This window comes from Poecilia mexicana, unplaced genomic scaffold (genome assembly GCF_051168715.1).
Source record: "Poecilia mexicana isolate PSO_F unplaced genomic scaffold, ASM5116871v1 scaffold_2, whole genome shotgun sequence".
Classification (NCBI taxonomy): domain Eukaryota; kingdom Metazoa; phylum Chordata; class Actinopteri; order Cyprinodontiformes; family Poeciliidae; genus Poecilia; species Poecilia mexicana.
In genome coordinates, this window is record NW_028263371.1 from 34,665,406 (window position 1) to 34,691,960 (window position 26,555).

At 39.6% G+C, this 26,555-nt stretch overlaps 1 protein-coding gene across 1 annotated transcript in view; it reads right to left on the reverse strand.

Annotated features, from left to right (window-relative positions):
• mxra5a (matrix-remodelling associated 5a) overlaps window positions 1–15,092 on the reverse strand; it is a 15,678-nt gene extending 586 nt beyond the window's left edge. The window contains exons 1-8 of the mRNA XM_088015092.1: window positions 14,855–15,092; window positions 14,438–14,660; window positions 14,190–14,319; window positions 12,753–13,143; window positions 8,203–12,066; window positions 3,641–4,559; window positions 3,208–3,534; window positions 1–3,028 (exon numbers count right to left, since the gene is read on the reverse strand). The exon at window positions 1–3,028 is cut by the window's left edge and continues 586 nt beyond it. Coding sequence (XP_087871218.1) covers window positions 1,438–3,028; window positions 3,208–3,534; window positions 3,641–4,559; window positions 8,203–12,066; window positions 12,753–13,143; window positions 14,190–14,319; window positions 14,438–14,622 — 7,407 coding nt within the window. The 5' untranslated portion in view covers window positions 14,623–14,660; window positions 14,855–15,092 and the 3' untranslated portion in view covers window positions 1–1,437. The remainder of the gene's footprint in view (window positions 3,029–3,207; window positions 3,535–3,640; window positions 4,560–8,202; window positions 12,067–12,752; window positions 13,144–14,189; window positions 14,320–14,437; window positions 14,661–14,854) is intronic.
• Between the last annotated feature and the right edge of the window lie 11,463 nt (window positions 15,093–26,555).

A 26,555-nucleotide genomic window follows, 5' to 3' on the forward strand; every position in this document is an offset into this window, starting at 1 on the left:
CTTGGCTCCTCCCTGCATTTGGATCCTGCAATACATTTTATTACTTTTTTCTCTAACACTCTACAGAATGAAAGAGTTACTTTCTTTCATACATACACATATTTTCTTGAGTTATTTTTGTACCTAATTCATTAGTTTCTTTTTGTTTGTTTATAAATTTGGTAGGACTTCCAAAAGTTTGAAAAGCAAACACCACATTGTCAAGTCAGAAACAACAAACCGTTCAGGAAGTTTCAGGTGTTTGTGAGACTAAAGTTTCTAAGTTAAGCCTGTTGTTGCTGTTGTCATTTTAAACTGTTTTTGCATCATAAAAACATGTCGACTGGCATCATCACGTTATTAAGTAAAATTAATCACTGCTTTAATAAGACCCTTCCAACATGTAGCATTAGCTTAAAAGTACTTTTTACTTCTAAATGACAAGTTGCTGTGAGAAAATGAAGTGTAGACATTCATTGTGATGTGTTCACGGTGGCAACACTTTGACAGGTCCGCTACTGTAGAAACTGTGAGGCTTTCAGCTCCTTCAGTTCACTGTCACCATGTTTACCATATTAATAGAACATTATATTGCTGGCTCTCTTATTTGGCTTTCTTTATTTCTTTTCCTTTTTATCACATATTGCTTGATTTCTGACATGGAAATTAACATGGAAATCAGAGGCCTCTGATTGTAATAATCATGAAATGTACTAAAAATGATATATACCCTTTTACTGTTTGTCTGTGTGAATATTTAAGATTATTCATAAACGTTTTCAGGCAATTCTCAGAGTGTCAGTGTTTTATCAAGAGCTACAAATATCTAACAAGGTGCAACTCATAAAAATGTATATAGATTTTTGAAAGATTATTACAAAACCTTTCCACATTTAAACGCCATGAATGGGCGATATGTAAGTGACTTGATATGCTGCCATCAAGGAGCATGTAATAAAACAGGTCAGACTTTTCGCAAAGCAACCTGATTTTGTCATTTAATTATAATAAATACATCAGAAATTCTACTTTTTGGCAGACTTAACACAAAACAACTTAGCAATATATCTTCTTCTAAATAATTTACTTCCATTTAAAAAGGTCGATGGTGAAATTGGGAAAGTTAAATATGATACAAAGATGATGAAGACCACCATTAGTGACTCCTCTAGAAAACATAACCCGTACATAGGTTTTATGTATCCAAATTACCTGAGCAATTATGTATTTACACACAGATCTTTCACAATATTGTACAAACAAAGAAAGTGGGGTCCACATGATGTTAGCTTTAAGCCTCTAAGTCAGAACATGATTAAAGAGTCACTGTTTGCTAATTGGATGGTGATTTCACAATTTTTACAGTAACTTTAATTGTGTTCTGATATAATGTCTTTTAATTAGGCAGTTGCTTGGGCATACAGTATTGCCTTGGATATGGGTTGAAAGTAAAATTCTTTAGAAAACATTCAGAAATGTTGTTTTAGAGTCTACACCGGCAGTATTCCTGGCAGTGCATCGGTAAACACCAGAATCTCGTTGGGTTGGATTCTGAATGATTAGGGAACCTTGTGGATGGAGATACTTGTTCCCAAAAAGGCGTGGCTGTGCACTTACAACCAGGCGGGTTTTATCAGGTGTTTCCCAAGCCACCTCTACTTTAGGGAGCCCAGTGGCGACACAGTTCAGCTGAACAGCAACTCCATTTTTGGCGTAAGTAACAGAGGGAGGGCCACTGGTAATCCTGGGTTGATTTGCAATGATATTTACTGAGACTGAAAGCAAGGAGCTGCCATATTCATTGGCAGCTCTGCAAACATAGGGTCCTCGATCATAGACGGATGCTTGTCGAATGACAATTGTCCCATTGCGCAATATCGAATAGCGTCCAACTTTCTGCAGCCTGTTGAGAACAACTCCACTGGGCAGGGTCCATGTAAGTCTGAATGGCTCACCAGTTGTTTGACAATGAAGGAAAAGTGTTTCACCATCCATGATGCTGACAGGAGAGATGTATCGGTTCAGAATCTGTGGCTTCCTTCCTGGGGACAGGGTGACTGTACTCTCAAAAGTCCCAGCAGAGGTATGCCCCACACAGCGGTACATACCAGCATCAGCAACAGATGGGTTGCTGATGATCAAAGACCCATCAAGTCGGTGAAAAAACTTTGAAATTCGAGCACCAGCTTGCAGAGGAGTGCCGCTGGGTAAGGTCCACATTATATCAGTTAACTCCAAGCCATCAATCGAGCAATTTAGAGTCACTGTATTCCCCACTTTTAGGGAAAAGCTTTCTCTTTTGGGAGCAGCAATTTGTGGACTTCCAACCATTTCTTTGACATCCAAGTTGACCAACATTCTAACCTCCCCTCCTTCATAACGAGCAACACACACCATCTGTCCTGAGTCGGTCTTCTTAGTTGATTGTATTTCCAAAGTACCATTCTGATGAACTGTCATATGATTGCTGTAGTATGGAGCAGGAAGTATTACATTTCCTGGGAGGATCCACATGATACGAGGCGAAGGGGTTCCCTCGGTCACACAATCCAACAGTTTCCGTTCTCCCTGAACTGCATTAACTTTGATGGTATTTGAAGTTCCTCTTAAGCCATTGATAACTAGAGGAGTTGCCAAAACCTCTACTCTGGTAACTTTGTTGTCTTGGCCAACACTGTTCCTCGCCATACATGTGTAATTACCTTCATCAAATTGCTGAACCTTTTGAACAACCAGTGTTCCATCTTTAAGCACCTTGTATCTGTCTATTGCATTGGAAATTGGTGTATTTTTGGGAGACATCCAAGTGACAACAGGTACTGGGTCACCTTTGACATTGCACTGCAGTGTTACTGTCTCACCGAAGAGCACTCTGACAGTCTTTTGACCTTTGTCCTGGATTTGTGGTGGGGATGTACCACCTTTCACCTTGACTCTCACCTTCATCTCATCTCTGCCAAGTTGGTTCTGTGCATAGCAAGTGTAATCACCTTCCTCTGGCTGGCCAACATCGTTAAAGTACAGCGTCCCATTGTCAAACACCACGTACCTACAAACAATTTGAGAAGAGGGGGATAATGTTACACTTTGATGACAGAGTTTGTTAGCTGAAAATAGGCTTGATTCATGAAACAAATTACTTAGTTAGTTAGCATTTGAATGTGGTTTAGCAAAGCAAACGCAGGCAAATTAGGAACTTCCCTGGAGCTAAAGAATAATGACTCATACCTGCGACTGCGTCCCACACGGACTCCTGCTTTCTGCTTTATTGGGTTGACCATGGTCCCATCTGGCAGTGCCCAGCTAATCTCTGGGCTGGGGAGGCCAGATGCCACACAGTCCACTTTCAGGTCTTGGCCTTGCACCACCTCCTGACTGGATTTCTGGAGTTTTTGCTCAATCGTTGCTGGTTTGGTCAAGACATTGACCCGCAGTTGAACGTAGTCATCACCCATCTTGTTACGGGCTACACACAGGTAGTCACCTCCATCCTTGTCAGTCACAGAATGAATGCTTATGCTGCCATTAAGGAATACTTTGATCCTAGACTCAAAGCTGCACAAAGAATTAAATGGTACCATTAAAACAACCTTTAATATTCAGGACATTAAGAGTTGCTATGATAATAACTATGAAGAACTTGTCCTTTACATTTGCCCACCTGAACTGACTATCCACTAGCTTCTTAGAGGGCGTCCTCCAGATGATTCGAGGCTCTGGCTCACCCGTTGCTACACAGTTCAGAAGTAGCTTACTTCCATAGATTACATCTGTTCTCTGGGGAGATGAAGATGTAATTGTGGCTTTAGCAGACAACAGCTTTCTTCTGACACTTAGCATCACAGTCCTGCTGCTTGAGGCTACTCCATTACTTGCTTTGCATACATATCTCCCAGAATTCTTGAAGTCCATTCTCTGTATATGGAGTGTCCCGTTTGGAAAGACAATAAGGTTCTCTTTAGGATTTAGTCTGGAAGGAGTGAGCTGTGTGCCATCAGGAGTGATCCAACGCATGACTGGCTGAGAGGCTCTTGTGGCAGTGCAGTCAATATAAGCAGCGCTGCCCTCTGGAAAAGTCATGTTCTCATCTAGTCTCTGCTGAATCAAAGAGGGCATTGCAGAGACATGAAGATGCACTGACACGGTATCAGCTCCAGCTGCACTGCTGCCAGTGCACCTGTAAATCCCATTGTCAGTAAAACTAGCCCGGCTGATATGAAGAGTTCCACTATCATCTACAGCCACCTCCCACTGAGATGGCACAGAAGTTGAGGTCGGCATCAGCTGGACTGAGTTAGGGAGGACCCACTTAACCCGAGGCACAGGATCCCCTTCAACTTTGCATTCCAGGTCAACCTTGCTTCCTTCATACACATGGATGTCTCGCTCTCGAGGTTGAAGAACCCGTGGATGATGAGACATGACTATAAGGTTAGCCATCATCATGTCTGTACCATACTGGTTCTGAACGGTGCACACATACTGGCCCTCATCTGTTAGCTGTGAGTTTCTTATGATTAAAGTTCCATTATGGAGGACCTCAAACCTCTGCACCTTCATGTTCCTGGCGATACTTGCTCCTACACAAACAGAAGCACACAATTGTCTCAGAGAAGAAGCATTCTTTATCCATGAGCGTTTTTACATTTTGTCACTCACAAATTCAACATTTTTTTTGATTGACCAACATAAAGTTAAATACTCTTGCACATTCATCTTAATTAAAGAGCTCAAGCTCAGTTTAGATTGGATGGAGAGTACCCATATACCTCAATTTTCAAGTACTTCCACAGGTTCTTTGGTGGATTTAGATCTGGACTTTGACTAGACATTCTAACATATCTTTGCTGAAGAAAAGCCCCTCAATATTATAAGCTGCTACCACCATGCTTCACAGTAAGGATAGTGTTGATGTGCAGTGTTAGCTTTCTACCATACATTGAATTTTACATTTAATCTGGATTTCTCATGTCTTTCTTTTAATTATTTTTGTTTTTAGCCTTGATTTTGCATGTAAGCTAAAAAAAATGTTGAATTTCATCTGACCTGAGCATCTTCTTCAGGACTGATTAGTGTCAAAATTTGCTCACAGAACAAAAGTGATGCAAGAGTGTGAGACCATTAGCATGATGCAAGGATGAAAAATGAGTTTACCACACATGTATCATAAATCCATTTTCTATAGGTTGGGTTACTGAAAGTAAAGCTACTTTCTCTGAAAAGTTCTGTAGAGAATGGAATATTTTGGATCATGACACATTAAGTACTTTTAATTTAAATATCTTGCAGCCACTCGGACATTTTGAAACAACTCACTGCATCTTTGACTAAAAGACAAAGTACACCATGACCCAGTTAGGAATCCATTACAGTCCAGTTAGGTACGTAAACTTACACATACACACACGCACATATATATATATATATATATATATATATATATATATATATATATATATATATATATATATATATATATATATATATATATATATATATATATATATATATATATATATCACACACGTTTGATGTTTACTGAGACATTTTAAAATTATGTGTATTAAATGGTTGTAGGTGAAAAGAGCAGATTCTTAACTTTAATATGACAGTCTGCCTGTCCAAATTGGTGGAAAGGTCCAAATATTTATGGGCCTAACTGGATCACAATGGCCACACCTGCAAACTCCCAATGGTCAGTTTGCCCAACTATAGACACACTGTTCACTAAGCTGACTGTGCCTACTTCTGCCAGACTGCACACACACACCAACCCACAAGGCCTAAATGATCTGCTCCTGACATCCAGGGGCCACTCCCCTCATCTGCCCATGTAATGATGGTCTGCAGCACTTTCTGCTTTTAACATTGAAACAACACATTGAAAAGCTGGTGTTTGAGACTGAGACCATTTACTTAGTTTAGCATTTAGTTCCAGGGTCACTGGAAGAAATAGTTAGGCTGTTCAAAGCAAGAAAATTAGGGATGAAGAGTCAGGAGGGAATTGTGGGTGGAGAGGAGGAGGGTGAGGTAGAGAATATGCTGCTATGATGGAGAGAAGAGATATTACGCTCTTAAAGCTTTGAGTTTATGTCAGTGGTTTAAAACCATTACCACAGACTTTGTCTCAGCTGAACTCTGTTTTATCCATTAAGAACAGTTAAAATGTCCCTTCTTCCTCAAAGAGGTTCTCTGTAAGGAACAGCTTAGAAGTTTGCACTTAGTTATCTGATTTTTGAGAGAGTTTCATTTTAAGTTTCATCTGTGAATCCCTACCAAGCAGTCGAAGAAATGGTTCTCCTCTGATCTAAAGAGGTGCCAGACAGAAGAGAGACAAACACACTGACAAGTCAGTTTCTAAGACTTTGGGACTCTCAAGAAGCACAGTGAGGAGCAAGCAAATGGGGATAACATGGCACAGCGTGCAAAATAACTGAGCTTTCTCTCTAATGCAACCTCACTCCTTCCAAAATTACTCCAATACATCATCAGTGACTCTGGCAAGTCTCAGGAGAACCCACCATCTAAAGGTCTGCAGGCCTCAGTGTCTCAGTTGGGGTGAAAATAAAAGAGGTCAATGAGTTCATATTCCAGAACCGCAGCTGACATATTATAATTATGAATTGATTTTAAATCCATTAGAGACCAACTTCAGTTATTTACAACTTGCAAACCAAATTGTTAGTTATGGGTGCATGGAAACTTCTGACCTATTCTGTGCACGACTTGAACTAAAAGCAAGATAAACTGCCAGAATGCATGATATACTTTCTGGAATAGAGGGAATCCCTACAGGAGACAACATACTCTAGGATAAAATAAAAAAAGAAAAGTTTTGTATGAATTTCATCTGAAGCCCGTAAGGGTTCATCCATGCTTAACAAGATAATACTGAATTAACCTCCAACAGATCCAGATGGTGTTTGCACAGGACTTGACATTTAAACAAAGAATATTTGTAGGTGTGTTTAATCCAATTATAAGTGGATTCCAGTAGAACCTCCTGACCCAGACAGCCATATGCTTTGAAGAGTCTGAATGTTTCATCTGTATTCTTCACATGGAAAATACATGTTGAGTCATGATTTCCCTCATTAAAGTTTTTCCACCACAGTTTGCAGTTTTCGCCTGTCTGAAATTATGATGTAAGTGTAGTTATTCACTTTCAAAGCTTGTTGATGTAACTACACAGCAGTCACGTTCTAAACAAAGGAAAACAGATATTTACATATTATATAAAAACAGGCACCACCCTCTCTGCTGTCTGTCTGAAATTAAAACAGATCAAACTTTAGGTTTCAGAGGTTTACATACACGATCACTGCTGCTGAAGCTGGTGGAAGAGTGTAATTATCTGTGAACCGAGTCCTGTACCAACATGGGCTGAAACGCCACTCAGAGCCGAAGATGTTGTTTTTCTAAATAGAACATAAACACAAAAAACACTAAATCATACTTTGCATTTTTGATTTAGTTTCTAGTGCAAATATCTTAGTACACTTCACAACACTTGAAATAAGAGAAAACTAACTTACAAGTAACTTTTCAACAAGACACAGGAGCTTTTTCAAGTCAATAATTCCTTAATATTGAAGAGAGAATATTTGTTCCATTAGCTGATAATAACAAGACATTTTTACTGTAGTACTTTTTCATCAATAAAAGTTACTTGTAAGTTAGTTTTGTATTATTTCAAGTTTACTAAAACATTTGCATGAGAAACTAGACCAAAAATACTTTGTAAGATGTTATTGTTTTTGTGAATACATTTAGCAAATGTTCTCTCACAAAAACCTGAATTACTGAACATGTGTTCTCTGGTTTGACTAAACTAAAATTGTTCCCAGAGCCCATTGTTACATTTGGAGGAAATAGTGGTAAAACTTATAGGTCTGAAAACACAGTCTTAAATGTAAAGTATGGGGGTGGCAGCATCAGGTTGTGTGTGTGAATATTTGCGTTTGAAGAAAGTGATAAAAACAAAATCTCTTCTCATTCTGGAATTAACAAATAGAAACAATGTTGGTAATCATAACTGAATAAAACCAGAAATATATTCTCTGTTTTAATGTCACATAATGAGAAAACATGGTTGTGTTGTAAATATTAGCTTCAGCAGCATGTGCAGTATAATTGTATTAAATCTTCCATCTTTTCTTTAAGAGCCTGCAGAAAAAGTTCACCTGCACAGAAAACTGAGTTTTTAGATCAAGTCTTACATACCGTTGGAAACTTTTGTCCAAGACAGGAAAGGCATGGGCTGACCTCCAGTCTCACAGGGAAGCTGAGCATCTTTTTCTACTTTGACAGTAATGGTCTGAGAATGGGTAGTTTTTATCCGTGGCTTCCCTCTTTGAACAGATCCATGCTGTGTGGACACATCCAGAGTTACTGGTGACAGTGTCTTTTGGGATGAGATCACAGTGGGTACTGGTATAGAGGTGGATGCCTGAGAGGTTGGAATTGTATTTATTGGTTTGTGATTGGGAGGAAATGTTGTAGGATGAAAGTTAAATGATCTTCTCAGGATGGTTGTAGTAGAGATGGGTTTTATTTGTGTATCCTGGCTGGTACTGACTGTGGCATTTTGAGTGATGGATGTTGGTAAAGACATTAGAAGAGGTATGAAAGGAGAAAGTCTGTGTTTTGAGAGATAGGGAGTCTCTCTGGATGGTTTAACATGATATGGCAACGGTGAGGTAGCTGAGGCATGTGTTGTTTTTAAACTACTCATATGTGGAGAATCAGTTCCAGCATTCAGAGGATTCTTCTCAATTTCTTCACTCTTTAAATCTTCTAATGTTGTGAGTGTCTCGGTGGTGACCTCAGAAAGCATCCTTGGAGTTGAGAGAGATCCTTTGGAAGTTTCTCCAGAGGCTGCCTTGCTTTCACCCTGGATGGGTGAAGCAGTTTGGGTAAAATAGGAAGGCTGTAGTGAAGAATCCATTCCAGTCTTCTCCCAATGCATTTGTTCAACCTCCTCAGTAAAAGTCTCCTGATAGACAAATTGCTGATTCTTGTTGTCTGTTGGCAATTTTGTCATACTTTGAAAACCCCATGAGGGACTTTCAGAGTGCAGCAGAGGTGTTGATTCTGTTGTAAAACTTATTTCATGCCAGTCCTCTAAATGCTCACCAGGTGGAGGAGGACTGTCTGCAAACCTATGCTGAGGGACTGATGGGAGAATCTCTGAAATCCCTGTAGGATACGCACTGTCTGAGTTTTCCACAGTGCTGTGAGAAGTAGTATTTCCATGAGTAAAGCCTGGAGAAACGCTTGGAAATGATGGTGCAGCTGCAGTGCTTTGCCATGATTTGTTTTGGCTGTCCTTTGTTCCTAAAGAAGAGGTTGGTAGTGAGGAAGGCTCTTTGATTACCTCGTGGTTCTGCCTGAAGACTGTGCTTTCTTTATGACTCAGTCTGTCTGATGATGCCACTTGGCTCTCTGTGAATGGAACAGAGGTATATAAACGAACTGCAATTCCTGTTCTTTCTGTGTTTAACATTTTAGAGGCAGAGGTTTTGGCTGTAGGTAGGGGAGTTTTTACAGGTGTGGTGGTGATGAAGCTGCCAAGTGTTTGGAGCTTTTGTTTCTTTCTGTCTGGCCGTCTCTTCCGGCCACCATTCCTCCTTTGAGAGTTGACTTTCTGAAGGCGTGACTTTGGCCGTCTTGTAGAGTTCACCCTCCTTTTTCCAGGGAGACAGAAGGTAGTCGTTGGAGACCCTGTCGTGACAACAACTTCGGAATGCAAATCATTGAGCGTTGTGACCTTTGCATGAGATTGAAACTGTGACAGAGTTGAAGTCTCGCTCAGATAGTTTCCACTTCCTTCTTGACTTGCTGCAGAGTGATTTGGGTTGGCTGAAGGACTAATTTGACTTTCCATAAAGAAGTCTTCTCTGTGATTTATGGAGTTAGTGACATCATTTGGTTTGTTCCTACTCTCTCTGCTCTGCAGCCCCTCAGACTGATCAGCTGTTTGGATCTTATCAGCAGTAATACTTGTGCTTAGGTTCTCTGGAAAAGAAAATGTGCTGCTGCTGGTTGCAGAGTGTGCACTGGGCTGCCTGACAGTAATAGTGTGCGGTGGAACAGATGTGGTCTGGGGGAGGAAAAACCCACCGTTTGAACTTGTGATTAGGTTCAACTCTCTGTCATGGGTTGGGTGCTGTGTAGTATATGCAATTTCTGTTGGATGGGGTTCTATAGTAACATGTCTGCTGGTAGGAGTTGCATCTTGTGCAGAGATGCTTTCAGGTGTCACATGATTATCTTGACCATGAGTTCTGTATTCTGTAGGTTTTTCAGGGCTCTGACGTATGGAATAATGCTGACCCACTCGCTCATGTACAGTCACACCATCTGATGGCTCGTCAGAAGTTTCCCATGACTGTGTCGTCAGCTCTGTTACTTCCATCTTTGTTGGGAAAGAAACAGGAGGTGAGGTCACAGTATTCCTGTCCCTAATCTTAGCTAAAATGTCTGCCCATTTCTCTGGGTCAATTTTACTTTTAGAAAGATTAATCCTCCTTCTATTCTCTACTAAACCTTTCAGGTTTCCATTGTGAGACCCTGTTGGTTTCCGCAGCACAGGCTGTCTCTGCCAGGTGCTCCTAGATGGATGAATACCTCTTCTTCCTGGGACTAGTTTACGTCTAACACTACTGATGCGATGGCGTATCGTAGACCCGTCATTGTCACCTGATGCTTCTTCTGGATTCTCTGTAGGGACTTTGATTTGAGTGTTCAGCCCTGAGGCTGACTGAGGCCTTGCGGGAAACTTGCGTATTGGTCTAATTAGACCATTCCACCTAATTATACTAACTTTTTTCACTAGTGTGTCTACACCATGTTGATTGATTGCTACACATTTGTAATAACCACTATCTGATATCTGAGTCTTTGGGATTTGAAGAGTACCATTAAAAGTCACCAGTGCTTTGGAATAATTAGCTTGGAAATGAATTATTCTATTGTTTGGTAGAATCCAGTTTATTTCGGCATCAGGGGAACCGGATGCTGTACAGTCCAGAGAAATGGAGTTTCCTGCAAATTCCTCTATTGATGTAATTGATGTGTCCTCCCCTGTGGGGGGACTAGAGGATTCCTGGACAGTGAGATAGAAGGAAAGCACTGCAAAATCTCCTTGAACCTTGGCGATGCAGTAGTAAGCTCCAGTGTCTCTGTGAGTTACGGCTTTAATTCTCAACCTTCCGTCTCTGGAAACTGAAACCCTGTTGTCAGGACTCCTAAATGGGCTGTTCAGTTTGGAACCGTCTGGCAGCATCCACTGAATTACTGGCGGGTCAGAACTGTACACGTTACAGGTCATTTCATTTGAACTTCCAAGGATAACACTCATAGCTTTCTGTGTTCTGTTTGTTGACTCGATCATGACCCAGTTCCTCCGGAGTCTTTGCTGAAGTTCAATGTCCACTGTCTCTGAAAGGTTCATCCTTAGGATTAACTTTACCATGCTGGTTGATGACTGAGGCCGGTTCAGTTGTAGTTCTATGCTTGGTTGCATCAGCCATCCAGGCTGGGCCAACACTTTGACTTTAAGACCTGTGTAGTACTGGGCATCCTGCACAGAGTCCTGGTTATATACATGTGCTGGGTACAGATCGTGGCTTGGAGTGACTCCTTGTTTTAAATGGGCTGGAATGTTGCTGTAGTATGCAATCAGTCTCCACAGCTGCTCGTATTTTTCCCTGTCAACAGAGCACTGAAGGTCTACTGACAAGGTGATGTTTGCGACCAGCTGAAGCTGGTTGACCTGCTCCCAGCTTACCTTAGCAAGTTCTTTTAGCTTGTGAGCACTGCATTCCAGATCTATCTCATTCCCATGCTCATCAGAGAGGCCAAGGGATATGTTACCAATGGGCTCCTTAAAGTCCTCTGAGGTCAGTGTCTCACTCTCAGAATCTTCTAGTGATGTAGTTCTATGAAGGAAGCTGATGACTGGGCTACTGCAAACCAGAGGATGAGCAGCTTGGAGTTCATTTTCCTTCACTTGTATGGGAGAAGAACACATTGGACACAGCTGGCCACCTGGAAGGGCTCTGTCCTTTTTACATTTCAGAACTCCTAGAGCAGAAAACAGAAGAACAGAGTTAACATAGAGTTAACATGGAATTATAAAAATAACACGAATAAGGTGCATTCACAGCAGCCCTGCCTAATTGAACTCTTCTTTGTTTCGCTATAAAACTTGGTTTGTTTATGAATGTGAAATCAAACTCTGACCAAAGAAGCAAACTCTGGTTCACCTACAAATCTAGATGTCATTCTCTAGGTCTGAAGTGAAATCTAGTGCAGTTTGAATGTGAACACCAAGCGGACCAGAGACTGTGCCAAAAGAAGGAACCAAAATGTAGCACACAGCATTCTGGTTAAAGACAACAAAAATCAACATGAGTCTAACTGGACAAATGGCTTGTGGTTTTTTACCAAAAGCAAAGGAGAAATCCAACAGACACTAAAATCTGACGCCACTCCATTTTGTTTACATCTGCTAAGGAGCGAAGGAGGAAGTTGTGCTCAGTGTCTTCAGAGTTTTCATGTTGTTTCCTTCAGTAGTTCTCGGTGGAGCGCCTCCTCAGGTGAGGGTGTGATTAGGGTCTTCAAAGAGTTTGGATTGTTTGACACAGTGCAGTGTGAAAAAGCGAACACAAGATGAAAATGTAACAAGTGTTGCAGTCTTAGTCCCCAATCAAATAGACTCTACTGGACTATCAGGTGTGAAAGAATAACAAGAATAATTACAATCTGACCTGGTGAAGTTTTTTCCCAGTCATGCAACCAACTCATGCTGCAGTCACAGGTCCAGGGGTTCCCATGGAAGTACAGGTTCTCAAGCTGTGGCATGGTCTCCACCAGCTGTGACGGGAGGGATGTGAGTGAATTGTCAGATAGGTAGAGGTGTCGCACGGTAGAGATGTAGAACTGGCCCATCAGAGTGAAGGTGGTGAAGGTGGCAGGATGCAGTTGTTGAAGCTGGTTTCCCTCCAGCTGCAGAAAACGTAAGGAAGTGAGTCCCTGGAAAGCGTCTGGATGGATGAGTTCTATCTGGTTGTGATCCAAGTGCAGCCTGGCCACAGACCACAGCCCCTGCAGAGTGTGCCTGTTGATTTCCTTCAGCTTGTTGTAGCTCATCTTCAGCATCTGAACCAACAAGTATAACAGAAAAGTTCCAATATTAACCAGATTATCAAGACAATTACATGCAAATTAAAACAAGAACCTCAATAATGTTTTTGAATGAGTGATAAAAAATATTTCTAATCTTATGTTTCAGAAATACTTGATGCAACATAAACCCAACATAAATAATAATAAATGGGAAAGTATTGGACATGTCAGTGTTTTAACTCGGCTAAAATATTTCTAATGGCGCCACTGAAGTAAAATTCAGACCATCTGTATGTTAAAGCGCAGCTAGTCCACATGTATGAAGGAATCAATGCAGTTTAGTCCATAAACCAAGTTATGAGTAAAAACTTTGAAAAATACAGGAAGTAAGTATGAAGGAAATTTTTGCAAAATTTTAAATCTGTAATCATTCCACTTTACAGATCAGCTGGTTTAATGTGAAATGATGGTCTTTCAGAAATTGAAGAATGGTTATTAAAAGTTATTAAAACTTTCAGTTATTAAAATTGAATTTCTTTTCTTCTGAATGTAACTTCACTACTTACTTTTTGGGGCGATGGTGGCTAAGAGACAGAAAAGTCATTTTGTAACCAGACTGATGAATGACACTCAACCCAAAGTCCCACTGATCTGCTTACTGGTGTTAGAATGAGTGAATGCCTGTTTGGTAAAGTGGTAAATACTGCAAACACTATGACTTCCACCCATTTATCTTTTTTCCAACATAGAAAGTCCTGCATAAGCACTGCTGATGCTTTCTGTGAACCAGGTACTGGTGAAATGAACATTTTCTTAATTTCTGCTTTTCTGTTCAGCACCTTTGAGTCGATACTTGATACAATCCCAACAAAACAGTTTTCAGGATTTTCAAACATCAACTGGAATTTATTTTGACAATGATAAATCAAAATTTTTATTTCAAGCTTATTACGATAAATGTTCAACGATACAATACATGTCCACCTCTAATGGATGTGCTGATTGATTGATTGATTGATTGATTGATTGATTGATTGATTGATTGATTGATTGATTGATTGATTGATTGATTGATGTACCTGAAGTGATGCCAGGTCCCTGAAGGCTCCATCAGGCAGAGAGTGAATGTTGTTTCCATGGACCATGAGCAGCTCCAGCTTCCCCAGCCCAGACAGTGAAGTGTCACTTATTTCATGAATACTGTTGAACCTGAAACAACACAACCTGTGAGGACAATTGAACAAACCTGCACTGGAAACATCAACCTGAAACACTCTTAATACATCCTGATAGGGCCATGGATGGAAAAAAAAAAACACCCACTGACCCCAAGTTTATGCGCTTCACGTGTTTGGGTACCGCTGCTGGGACGGTGAGGAGGGAGCGGAACGTGCAGTGGAGCTCGGCAGGCTGAGGGCAGGAGCAGGGCCGGGGGCAGGGAGCAGACCCCACAGGGGACAGGAGCACCAGCAGAGTCTGGAGGACCCACAGGGTGGAGCGCTCCATCTTCATCCAGAGAGACAGACACAGCAGCTGCTTGGAGGACCCGACTGCAACAACCACAATGTTGGAAAGTCTGTGATCTGCTTGATTCAGCTGACCTCCTCTTTAATTTACAGACTGACTTCTCATGTTAAACATGTTGCAATGAATGTGAAGATGGTGTCACTTCAGTCACAATGTGAAAAAAATGCAAATTGTTGCTTAAACCTAACTCATTGTTACAATATACAGTTGCTCTTACCTTAAAGTACTGAAAACCTTTCTGCAGGAAGCCTCTCATGTCCCATTTTGTCACGTGTGAACACAAAGCTAAAGATCACAAACTGATAAAAAGACAAGCTGAAGTTACAGACTGGAGCTGGAATAAAAAAAAAAAAAAAGATGGTGTTAGATCCAAGCAGCAGTGTGCTCTCCTCACTCCCAGTCTGAAGCGAGTGAAGGAGCAGCTGCAGAGCGATGGCTGGAGACGCAGCGGGAGGAGCAAGGAAAGTTTGAAGGAGGGCAGAACATTTGCTCCCACAGCCAGGCAAACTGCTGCTGAGGCAGGAATGCTGCTGAAGTGTTGCTTGGATAACTTTGATTAGAATGACAAAGACTGACTTCAACAGCTGAACACAGACCAGCTGAGAGGAATAATTCAGGCAGTGATGTGTTTTTGGGCAGATTTGAGATATTTGGCTGTGGTCCCTAACTGTAGTTTTTCTTGTTTAATTTTCTGTAAAATGTGTCAAGACAACATTTGTTGTGAACTGGTGCAACATAAATAAAACTAAATTTAATTTAATTTAATGCATGTTTAATTAAATTCAGTAAAAATCTCTCATTATTCTGATATCATTTGAATGAACATTACCAAACCAGCTGTAATCTAATGTAATGCCAGGCAGTTTTTTTTACACTGTATGTAAACATGTGGTTCACCTTTATGTCTCCTGTGTGAGAACATCTTGATTGAGATGAATTAACAGGTATTTCCAGGACTTATGATAAAACAGACAGAAGGCATCAGCTGAGTTCAGCTGTAAGCTCTTATATCCGAGCAAAAGGTGTAAGAAAACATTGTTTTTCATCGTGGTGTGTCGGTGTAAAGAGGGGCAGCTGGCTGCTGGAGTAACCAACACAGACCTCTTATTAACCCTGACTCACACATAACCAGCATGCAGAGGATTCTGAACCAACAGGCACAGACACATCCAGGCAGAACAACAACGGCCCACCCAGGAAAAACTAAAGCTGACAAAGACCGCCTGAGGACGGACAGCTCAGTGAGCCTCACAGTGGATTTTTTTTCTCCGATCAGAACCGGCTCTCCTCAGTCTGGAAACTTTAGCTTTTCAAGTTCCTTTGCTGAGCTCATCACTTGGGCATTGTTCCACTTTTACACACACAGCTTTACAGTGCTGCACTGAAGATCAGAGAAGGACTAATGTCCATCACATTTCATCACAATTTGTTGCTCCAGTCACTAGAAGTCTGGAGCAGCAGCCAAACTAAACCTGCTGTTAGCTCTTTGTGACCTGCTTCTCAAATTAGACCAAAGCTGAACTTTTTGGTTAACATGAAAAGTGGAGAACACTGACCTTGCACATGATCCTGAAAAAACAATTCCCATTGCAAAACATGGTGGTGGCAGCATCATGCAGGGGGCTGATTCACTTCAGCAGGGACAGGAAGAGAAAACAGGTTCTAGAAATCATTGACTCAGGGTGCTAAATAGAAATGCATGCAAGACTTTACAGATGTACATTTCTTAGGATGAAACAATTATTCAAATTGTGATTAATTGATTTCTGAAATAATTGTCAACAAATGTATTAATCGATTAATTGTTAGCTAGAATACAGAAACTCTAAAAATGGCCGCTTCTTGAAACAAGCAGAAAGTCAAAACTGTAGAAAAGTATTTACATTTTGTATTAAAGATGAAAAATCTTCTTTTTGTGAACAACAACAACAAAAATCATTAAGCACATTTTGTTATTAAATTATCAAAAAAGAAACAGATTAATAGACAGTATGTTTTATCATCCTGTTCACTAAAGGAATGCTGTCAATGCATTTTAGGCTCTACAATTTCTATTTTATTATTGAGAAAACTAACTGGATTATTTGCTTATTTGTATCTTTTGACGTAATAATCTAATGTTGTGTAAAACAAGCTAAAGTGGTTAACTGAAGAATCTGCACTATGTGCCATTTTTAAAATCTGATTAATTGATTAATCATAAGAATAATTGATAGAATAACCGGTAACCAAAATAATCATTAATTGCAGCCCTAATATTTATAGACTGGATATATTATATCTATTATTGTTTCCGTGCCACTGCTAGCCTCCTCTGTGTTGCTCTGTTTGTGGCTCATGAGGCACAAAATGCTGAAAAGTTAAAAGGGGTGTGAATATTTTTGCAGGTAATTTAGGTAACACTTTATTTGACATGACACTGTCATAAACATTCATAAAGACTCGTTTATGTTCATGACAGGTGTCATGTCATATTTATGACAGTGTCATGTCAGTTTTATGCACACCCCTTCAAATAAAGTGTTACCTTAATTTCACTTATGTTCTTGAAGATGATACTGTGATGGACAGGTTGACAGAGACTCATAAGTGATGTTTAAATGAGAAGCAGGAAAACCTGAGGAGTTATTACCAAGGCAGACTTTCAGCCACTTCAGCAGCTTTGAGTTTAATGGCTGAGATTTTTACAGGTCAGCTGCATGAAGCTGTTCCAGTGAAAACGATCAAGCTGACACCCTGATACCAGCGAGCAGACCAAGCTGTCTAAACAGAGGAAGTGGACACCATGCCAGAACTGAGAAGATTTTACAATCAACAAAAAGTAATAATCTTACTTCCAGATGACCTATATTTTTGTGTTTGCAACTGGAAACAGTTTGGGCATTTCCTCTCACAGGAGCAGAATTTTCTAGGTGGGAGACCTGATGAAACCTCAGAGGAGAAGCATAAATCTGTCATGGTTCATTAAAATCTGGATACAGAAATATAAAATCTCTGTTTACATGTTTCTTTTAGTGGAGTGCAGCATATAAAGTTATTACTTTCATTTCATTTAAAACTTGACCAAACAGCTAATGAGCCTAAATTCACTATCAGATTGAGTTTATTTCACTAAATTACAAGATCAATCCTCATCAATGACTTACATCAACGTTCCTGAGAGAAAACATGCAGCTCAACTAACAGTATAATACTTTTACTTTGTCTTCTCTTTGTACATTTTCTGAGGCTAATTAATCTTTTAATTTAAGCTATAAACAAACAACTACAACAACTTCCATCATGTCATCTAGAATTTATCAGGATGTTGAGTAAAATCCAGGTATTTACTGGATTTTATTATTATTCTATTTTATTTATATCTTCTTTATTCATTTCTTCATTGATAATAATCCCAGGTTGCAAAGGATGTTTTGTTGCAAGAGAAACTGGTGCAATTCACTAAAAAGATTTCATAGGCAATACTGAGGAAATGGATGTGAACTTGTAAACTTGATGTAATTATTTTTCTCACTTTTAGCAAATAAAGATAATCCTGGTAACCCAGGAGGGGAGAAACATCTTTTTATCCAGTGCATGTAAAGTTCTAGCTTCAGCTTTCAGATGACTTTGTGATTTAGCAGCCGTCTGAATGAACAGAACTGAATTCAAAGGAATGCTGGTAGCAGCACATCACTCCTGGTGTTTATGATGTTGTCCCAATCAAATTTTACGTTCCACTCCGGCTTTGTGACATTTTCCATGCTTGTTTGTTGAAATCTAGAGAACTTCAACACGTCCAGCTCACCGACTGAATGAGATTTGACTCAGTTATATTTAGTGGGTCTTTATAAAAGTTTTATTGCTTTAAATCAAAGTATAATTAGACATCTCCATGAAATAAATTATTTATTTTCATGAGGTTTGGTCCATGATGAGAGGATCACGGACCACAGGAATTTGGTGGAAAAGCAACAATGTGCTTTCTGTGAAAGGCCTACAAATACTGAGGCTGTAAAAGTCTTTAGAAAGTAAATGTGCTTCAGCAGAGGAAAGAGAGGCTGTTTTAACAGGAAGAACCAAAACCAATGGTTTGTTATAGCTTCCTATACCAAGGACCACACACCATTCTGAAATAAGAAAAAGCATCTTTAGTAGTTACACATACTAACTGTAGGATGCAGGGCTGTATTTGCCTAAATCACAGGATGTCCTCATCTTGGCAGCAGATGCTTGATGTTTGTTTTTGAAAGAAACACAGAAGTGAGTTCACTGACGTCAAGTTCCCCGAGTCCTACAGAGCAGAAGACCTGAGACTGGAGCTGAGGGCCACGTTCCAGCAGGACAGCCAGCATATGCTGGAGCTGCAACGTTCACATCCAAGCAGATTCGTGTGATAGAATGGCCTAATCAAAGTCCAGACCTAAATCCAAAGAAAAAATAAAACAGTGTCAGAAAGTTGACCTTAGCGAGTTGGACTGTGTTTTCCTTTGTCTCTTGCATCCTGTTAACAGACAGGATGTCAAAGCGTAGTTGTGAAGTGGAGAGTGTTTGTTCTGGGACCCCCAGGGTCTCACATCTGTCTTTTGGAGGTGATGTGGGTCTACTGGTATCATCCTATCATGCACTGGAGCCGTTCACAGCCAAGTGTGAAGGTGCTGGAATGAAACTCACCCCCCTAAACTTGTAACCAGTGGTTCCTGAGAAGAAACAGCTACATACCTCCCTCTGGGTCAAGTATAGGTTTCTACCTGAAGTGTAGAAGTTAAAATGGCATATTGCTCTTGAGTGGTGGTGGGATGGAATCCTCAGTTATGTGCACATTTCTCTGCTCTGCTGTTATAATGAAAAATCTGATTCAAGAAGAAAAGGATTTAATCCCGGATGAGCCCCCAATTATGTTGCATCCCCTGCTTTGGTCTAGTGGACATGAGGGACTAGTGTAACTCTAGACAGTGAATGAGGAGTCAAGATGGCATTTAAGGTGTTTCAGTTTAAGCTAAAGGACAGTTCCTTCCTCCAAAAGCAGCCTAACCAAAGTTACATTATTCAAGACAAGATCAAAGAGACGTTTAAGCCTGAACCACAGTAGTCAAGTGGCCACAAAGCACTGAAGTGCAGCTTCACAGCCATTAAATAGTGCAACACTAATTGGTTGGCTTGAAACCAAGGAAGCAGCATCCAATCACATTAGAGGAAACAGATACACAAGACATTACTTCCATGCAAAACAATCATCCACACTGGGATTGTAACATCTTGACTTACTGTCTGTTTCATGACTAATGATCCGTCACAGATGCCTTCATGATTGGCAGGTGGTTTATAAAGTTCAGAGTTATCAGTTTAAGTGTTGTGGATCATAGTTGACAGTGAAGAATAATCCAGACTATTTTCTCAACAAAAATCACATTTATCTGAAGAAAAGTGGCATTTAAACCACCGTGCAGGGATCTGTGTCCATCTGTCCCCAAACAGTCACAGATACCTGGAAAGAAACAGAAAAATCTCACAGAGCCTCTGAAGAGCAAAGCGTGTCTGGCTGCAGTTTGGACACAATGTCAACACCGATGGAAGCCTAATGGGTGCCTGGAAGGTTCTGCAATAAAATCTCAAACATCTGTTAGTGCATCCCGGTGTTCAGGCTGACTCGACGGCTGAAGGTTGAAAGATTAGCTTTTCATTCTTCATTCCCTTTTGCTGCTTTAGATTTATTCACACACCTGCACATTTTCAGCTTCCAGCAGGCAAATTACAAAGTAGTGAAAGATAGTGATGCTGCTGATCCAACTATTAACGCCAGACAGCTTTATTTAAAAGTAAGTCATGGCTTGATGGACTCTCAGTCATGACCTTGTCAATCACAAGTACATTTTCAGACATTAACATCTGTCAGGTTGTAGCTTTGACAGATTCTCTCCACTGGAACGGTTCTGACCTCATGTAAGATCCTGACCTGAAGCAGATGATGGAGGAATGCCCCCTACTTTTTATCACATAATATTTCATTTACAGCTGAAATTAGATATTTACACAATATAAAAATAAAAAGACACATATTTTTCTAGCTGTCTGAAGTTAAATCAAACCAAACTTTTCTTATTTTAGCTTAGTTAGAATTATGGGAATTATTTCTATTTACTAAATGCCAGAAAACTTAGCACGGACATTTTTTTTATTTAGAAATTGTTTTTGAACCTTTCCTTGAATTTGGTCAGGATGACATCGAACTGTCAGTCAAACCTTCTGGGTTTCCTTCCACAATCTGGAGTTCTGGTCCATTCCTCCTGACAGAACTGAGCTTGTTTTCGCCTCACTCACACACACACCACTTCTCTGTAGGACTGAGATCAGGACTTTGTGATGGCCACACCAAAAACTTGAATTTGTTGTCCTGAAGTGATTTCATAACCACTTTGGCCTCATGCTTAAGTTTGTTGTCCATTTGGAAGACCACTTTGTGTCCAATCTTTTATTTCCTGGCTGTTTTTTTAGATGTTGCTCTAATATTTCTCCATAATGTTCTTTCTTCATGCCGGTATCTATTTTATGAAGTGCACCAGATTCTTCTGCAGCCAAACAGCACTACATGATATTGCCATCCCTATGTTATACAGTTAGGATGGTGAAAAAAAACTGCACAAAAGAATCCGCAAAGCAGCGAGGTTGTGAAAGGTGAACCGCATAACAGTGAGGGATCACTGTATGTAGTTTGTTGCTCAAAGGCACAATGTGTGGAGGAAAGCTAACATTGCACACCATCCTGAAAACTTCATTGCAGTGAGGAAACAGATTGGAAACAAGGAAAAAAAGCTTTATTCTTTGCAAAACCAAAAGGCATGATCTTTTAGGGTTTTGTTAGAAAATGTATCTGAATTGTGCATCATTTGTTTTCTCTCTGCAAGTTTTTCAAATCTAGAAAGCTGTTGGTGTTGCTTTAGCGTACTCTGGTTGGAATGGGACAAAATGTGGAAAATTTCAATGGGTGTGAATACTTCTGTAATTACTGAGACGCTGTGGTCTGTCTGGTAGGTTCCCATGTGAAGCTCTGGCTGTTAGAGGAGTCTGTCCAGGAATCAGGTGTTAGTCAGTATCAAGGAGAAAACCCTCTGGCTCCTCTTTGTCATTCTTGTTAGGTTGAAGCAGCCATTAATATTTATAATCCATAATACAGCTGTCCCAAAGGATTCAGCAAGACATAAAGTCTGCTAAAACACAGTTTAGTAAATTGAGGATTAGAACAGATCCTGTTTCATTCATGTTTTCGTTCCCATGTAATTAAAAGGCTACAGAAGGAGTGCCAGGTGACGTCTGCAGGCCGGGATGTGACACAACTCCACTAAACTATTTAAGGACAATTGTTTAAATCTGGGCTTATGATTCTGAGGTTTTTATAACTGGATTAAAAAAATAAATAAATACAAACTGAACCGAAGAACTCCTAAACAAAAAGAAAACCAACAATTAATGCGTAAAAAAGTAGCTGTTAGTGTGTGTGGGTTATGGTTTGCATGTTCTGTGGTTTAGGGGTTACTTGATGTCACTATATTAATATTTAACCTGTAATCGTTCTCTACAGTAGAAGGAGGGACTGGATTGGTCGGGATGCTTTTCCCTCTGTCTGCCATATTGGATTTAACAAACCAACTCCTATATTTTGCTGGAATGTTAATTATAAGTTCATTTTGTCTTATTTTAGGTATGTGCATTTGAAACTAGACCAAAAATACTTTTGTGTTTTTATAGTGTAAAATGTTTCCTTTGTTAACAAGAGTGGAGCCCAGTTTTACAGCTGCAGCTGCCTGTCACCCAGTGTGACGGCGACTCTGCTCGTTACATAATTAATGACAGTTTACAGCAGAAAAGCTCAAGAAATATATTTCCCTCTCTTTTTATATCTTATGTTAAATTGGCATGCAGAGAATTTGATGTCACCAGTTTGCAGGGTTGTGGCAGACTGGTCGGTGTGCTGGTGGTTTTAAAGCAGAACCACCTCCAGCAGTCTGTCCTGCTGAGGCGGAGCAGCAGGACAGACTGCAGCTGGCTGCCAGCTGCTGGAGGACTTGGCACATATGAAACAGAAACACTAATTATAGGAAGGACTGGGAAAAGAGTTCATATACATTAAACACACACATACGTAAGAGGTCAACTACGTAGCATCACTATGTTACCATTCTTAGGCAGAACTCTATAAGAGTACATACTGCAATGTGAAGCGTGTACTTTATATAAAAAAAACCCTAAGACCAACAAAATAAAAGGAAAAGGAATACAAATACAAACTGGAACAGTTTCTCTGCCTGGAACATAACCTGTTAGAGGTCTACAGAGCCCAGCATGTTCACGTTAAAATGGCCCAAAGTCCATATCTACACTGGGTAAGGACAGCATTCAGACCTCTTTAAATCTTCCAGAGTGGAGGTGAAAGTTTAATAATAAAAAAAGATGAGAAAAACTTACAAGAAAACCACAAGGAGCCAGAGGAGAGCAAAGAGAGAGAGGAAGAGAGAGAGAGGCAAGGGGGTAAATAAATCTAACACTAAAGAATAAATAGCTCTAAGATACTAAACTAGAAAAAGAAGGAATAACTAGACAACAAATGAACATAATAAACTAGATTTACTAAGGAAGAACTGAAGTAAAGTAAAATAGAAACAAAACAAATAAAATAAAAGACTAAAGAATAAACAAACCTCGAAACATGTGGTTTCGAGGAATATGTGGTTGTAATGTTTATATATATATATATATATATATATATATATGAGAAAAACTTATATATTTCTAAACTAATATATTTCTTGAGCTTTTCATGGTTGTAATGTTTATATATATATATATATATATATATATATATATATATATATATATATATATATATATATATATATATATATACATATATATATATATATATACATATATATATATATATATATATATATATATATATATATATATATATATATATATATATATATATATATATATATACATATATATATATATATATATATATATATATATATATATATATATATACATATATATATATATATATATATATATATATATATATAGACCGAGCTAAGATCCTGTGGGACTTCCAGATCCAGACAGACAAGATGGTAATGTCGAACCAACCGGACATTGTGGTGGATAAAGAGCAGAGGAAAGCCGTTGTGGTGGATGTAGCAATACCAAGTGACTACAACATCAGGAAAAAGGAGAAACTGGAGAAATACCAGGGCCTCAGAGAGGAACTGGAGAAGGCCTGGAAGGTGAAGACCACAGTGGTGCCTGTGGTCATCGGGGCCCTCGGGGCAGTCACCCCCAAACTGGAGCAGTGGCTCAAACAGATCCCAGGAACAACATCAGACATCTCAGTCCAGAAATGTGCAGTTCTAGGCACAGCCAAGATACTGCGCAGAACCCTCAAGCTCCCAGGCCTCTGGTAGAGGACCCGAGCTCAGAGGATGAAAGAGACCACCCACGGAGGGTGAGAGGGGAATTTTTTTTTTTTTTTATATATACATATATATATATATATATATATATATATATATATATATATATATATATATATATATATTTTTTTTTTTTTTTTCTTTGTATTTTGACTCATTTTGAGCTTGTTGTTTTGGTTTTATGTCTGTTTCATACGACTCTTTGGCCAACTGTGTTGTTTGAAGTCCTTTGTAAATTATATTGTCTTATATTGTATTTATTCATATTTTCAAACATGTTTTTAAAAACAAAGAAAAGTAAACACATGCAAACATGAACAAGAACAAATTATCTCACACTTTTCTGTTTGAAAAGGAGAAGGAAGAGGTGAACTGTCATGATCCGTGTTTGTGTGTTTATTTCTGAGTTATTTCTCTGTGTATTGTTTTCCTGTTCCCTGAGTCTCTGTCCTCCCCGTTGATTGTTCCCAGGTGTGTCTCGTTCCCTTGATTACCCCCGTGTGTATTTAAGTCCACCTGTTATCTTTGTCTCTCGTCGGGTCCTTGTCAGTTGTCTTAGCATGTCAATTGTCTAACGTCAAACGTTTGTCAGTCTGTCCGTCGTATCAGTTGTACTGATTAAGTCCTGGTCGGCGTTTGCTCCAGTTTTGTCAGTCTTTGTATTCAGTGCTACCGGTTTAACTATGTGTTATTTGTTCCTGCCGTGCTGCCTGTCTTGGACTACGTTGAGCTACATTCATCATTAAATCACCATCTTCTCATCCTACCTGGGTCTCGGCGTCTCTCCTCCTCACCTCATCCACCACACCTTATGACATGAACACTTTTATAATCCTCTTATCTCAAGTTAATATGTTCAATTTAATGTGAACAAAATATGAAAAATGTGAATAATTAAGAATTTCTTTACATTCCAAATGAGGAGTCAGAAACATGGATGACATGTTTTCATCCAATCACAGTGGTGATGCTGAAAGATAAATATTCATCCTCCTTTAACTTTTCATTTACAGAGTCACTGAGCTTCAACCAAGTGAAACTATAAAGTTGAATGTAGCAGACAATGAAGACACACAGAGAGAAGCTGAGTGTGTTTGTGGCTCCACACTGGGAGGTCTTCCATGCCTACAGTAGAACTCGTCTGCCGGCTCCAGGAAGGGACCAGACAGACGGCTTGGTCATCACAAAGCTATGCAGATGAATAATGTGCAAACTGCAGTTCCATGGGAGAACACCCGTTTGTGAGCAGGCGTTCTGTAATGTTTGCTTGTCTCACTCCTGAAAGGTCTCACTGTTACTCATGGCAACCTAACAAGAGTTGGATTCCCACTGCATAATGCCATAAACTTGTGGCTTCAATTATTTGTTTGCACAGTAATAAAGCAGCATCGCTGCTCCTGTAGGTCCCAGTGGAGGTATCAGAGTCTCTGACAATAACTTCACATATTAGACACATCAACTCATTCAGTAACTCCCTCCCCCAGGAGCAGCATCCTCTCATCTGCATCAGCTCCCCTGGGCAGCAGCCAGCCTCAGCAGGGGGAAGGGAATCCAGCCAGAACCCTTTGTCTCCAACACCAGAGAATCATGTTCAGTGATCCATAACGGTTCATACCCTAAGAGTTTACAAACTGTTGTTAGTGCAGAGCTGCAAAAGAGCAGGCAGAGAGCCAGATTTTCTGAAATTCCACCCAAAGCAGAGGAAGCAGGGACAGATTTGATCTTTTTCCAGCATCAACCAATCAGAGAACAACAAGGCATCAGTCACTCATGTGTCATAAGTGTGAGAAAACGTCTCCACTCCCAGCGGCATGGAAATGTCTACATAATCTGGTTAATAGGTCACAATATTTCTATGAATTTCCATGTCTGAGCTCAATAAATTTGCAAATAAAAAATCAACATGAGGCAACTGGGAATCCAAAAGAGATGAAACTATGGGAATTTAAGCACACTGGAAAAATGTTTCCTTGTACCAACTTTTAAAAAATTACTCTAATTTGTTACAGCTAATTTTACTAGTTTTGCTCAACACTCTTAGAAATGGCTGTAAATTTACAGGATTATTTCTTAGAGTGAAGCTGTAATTCTCATTTCAGAATCATTCAAATTAGAACAAATTTAAATTAGCTGTAACAAATTAGAGTAATATTTCACGTAAACAAAATCAGTGATTTAATGAACTCTGTTCCTTGAGTGAGGTGGAGGAATTCAAGTGAAATGTTATCTTAAGACCTAACAGTCCGGCACCTTACCCAAAGGTTTAAAACTTCTCTCTCTACAATTTTAAACTTTGGTGATGCTTGTGAATAAAATTGTGATTTGACAAAACTGAACTTTGGCAGAATTTTGGCATTTTCATTTTCTCCAGCATTGTTTCTCTGATCAGTATGGAAATTCTCCAGCACTTCATGTTCGCCAAACACCTGAGTTTGGTTCTACTACTACTAAAAATAACGGTAATATTAT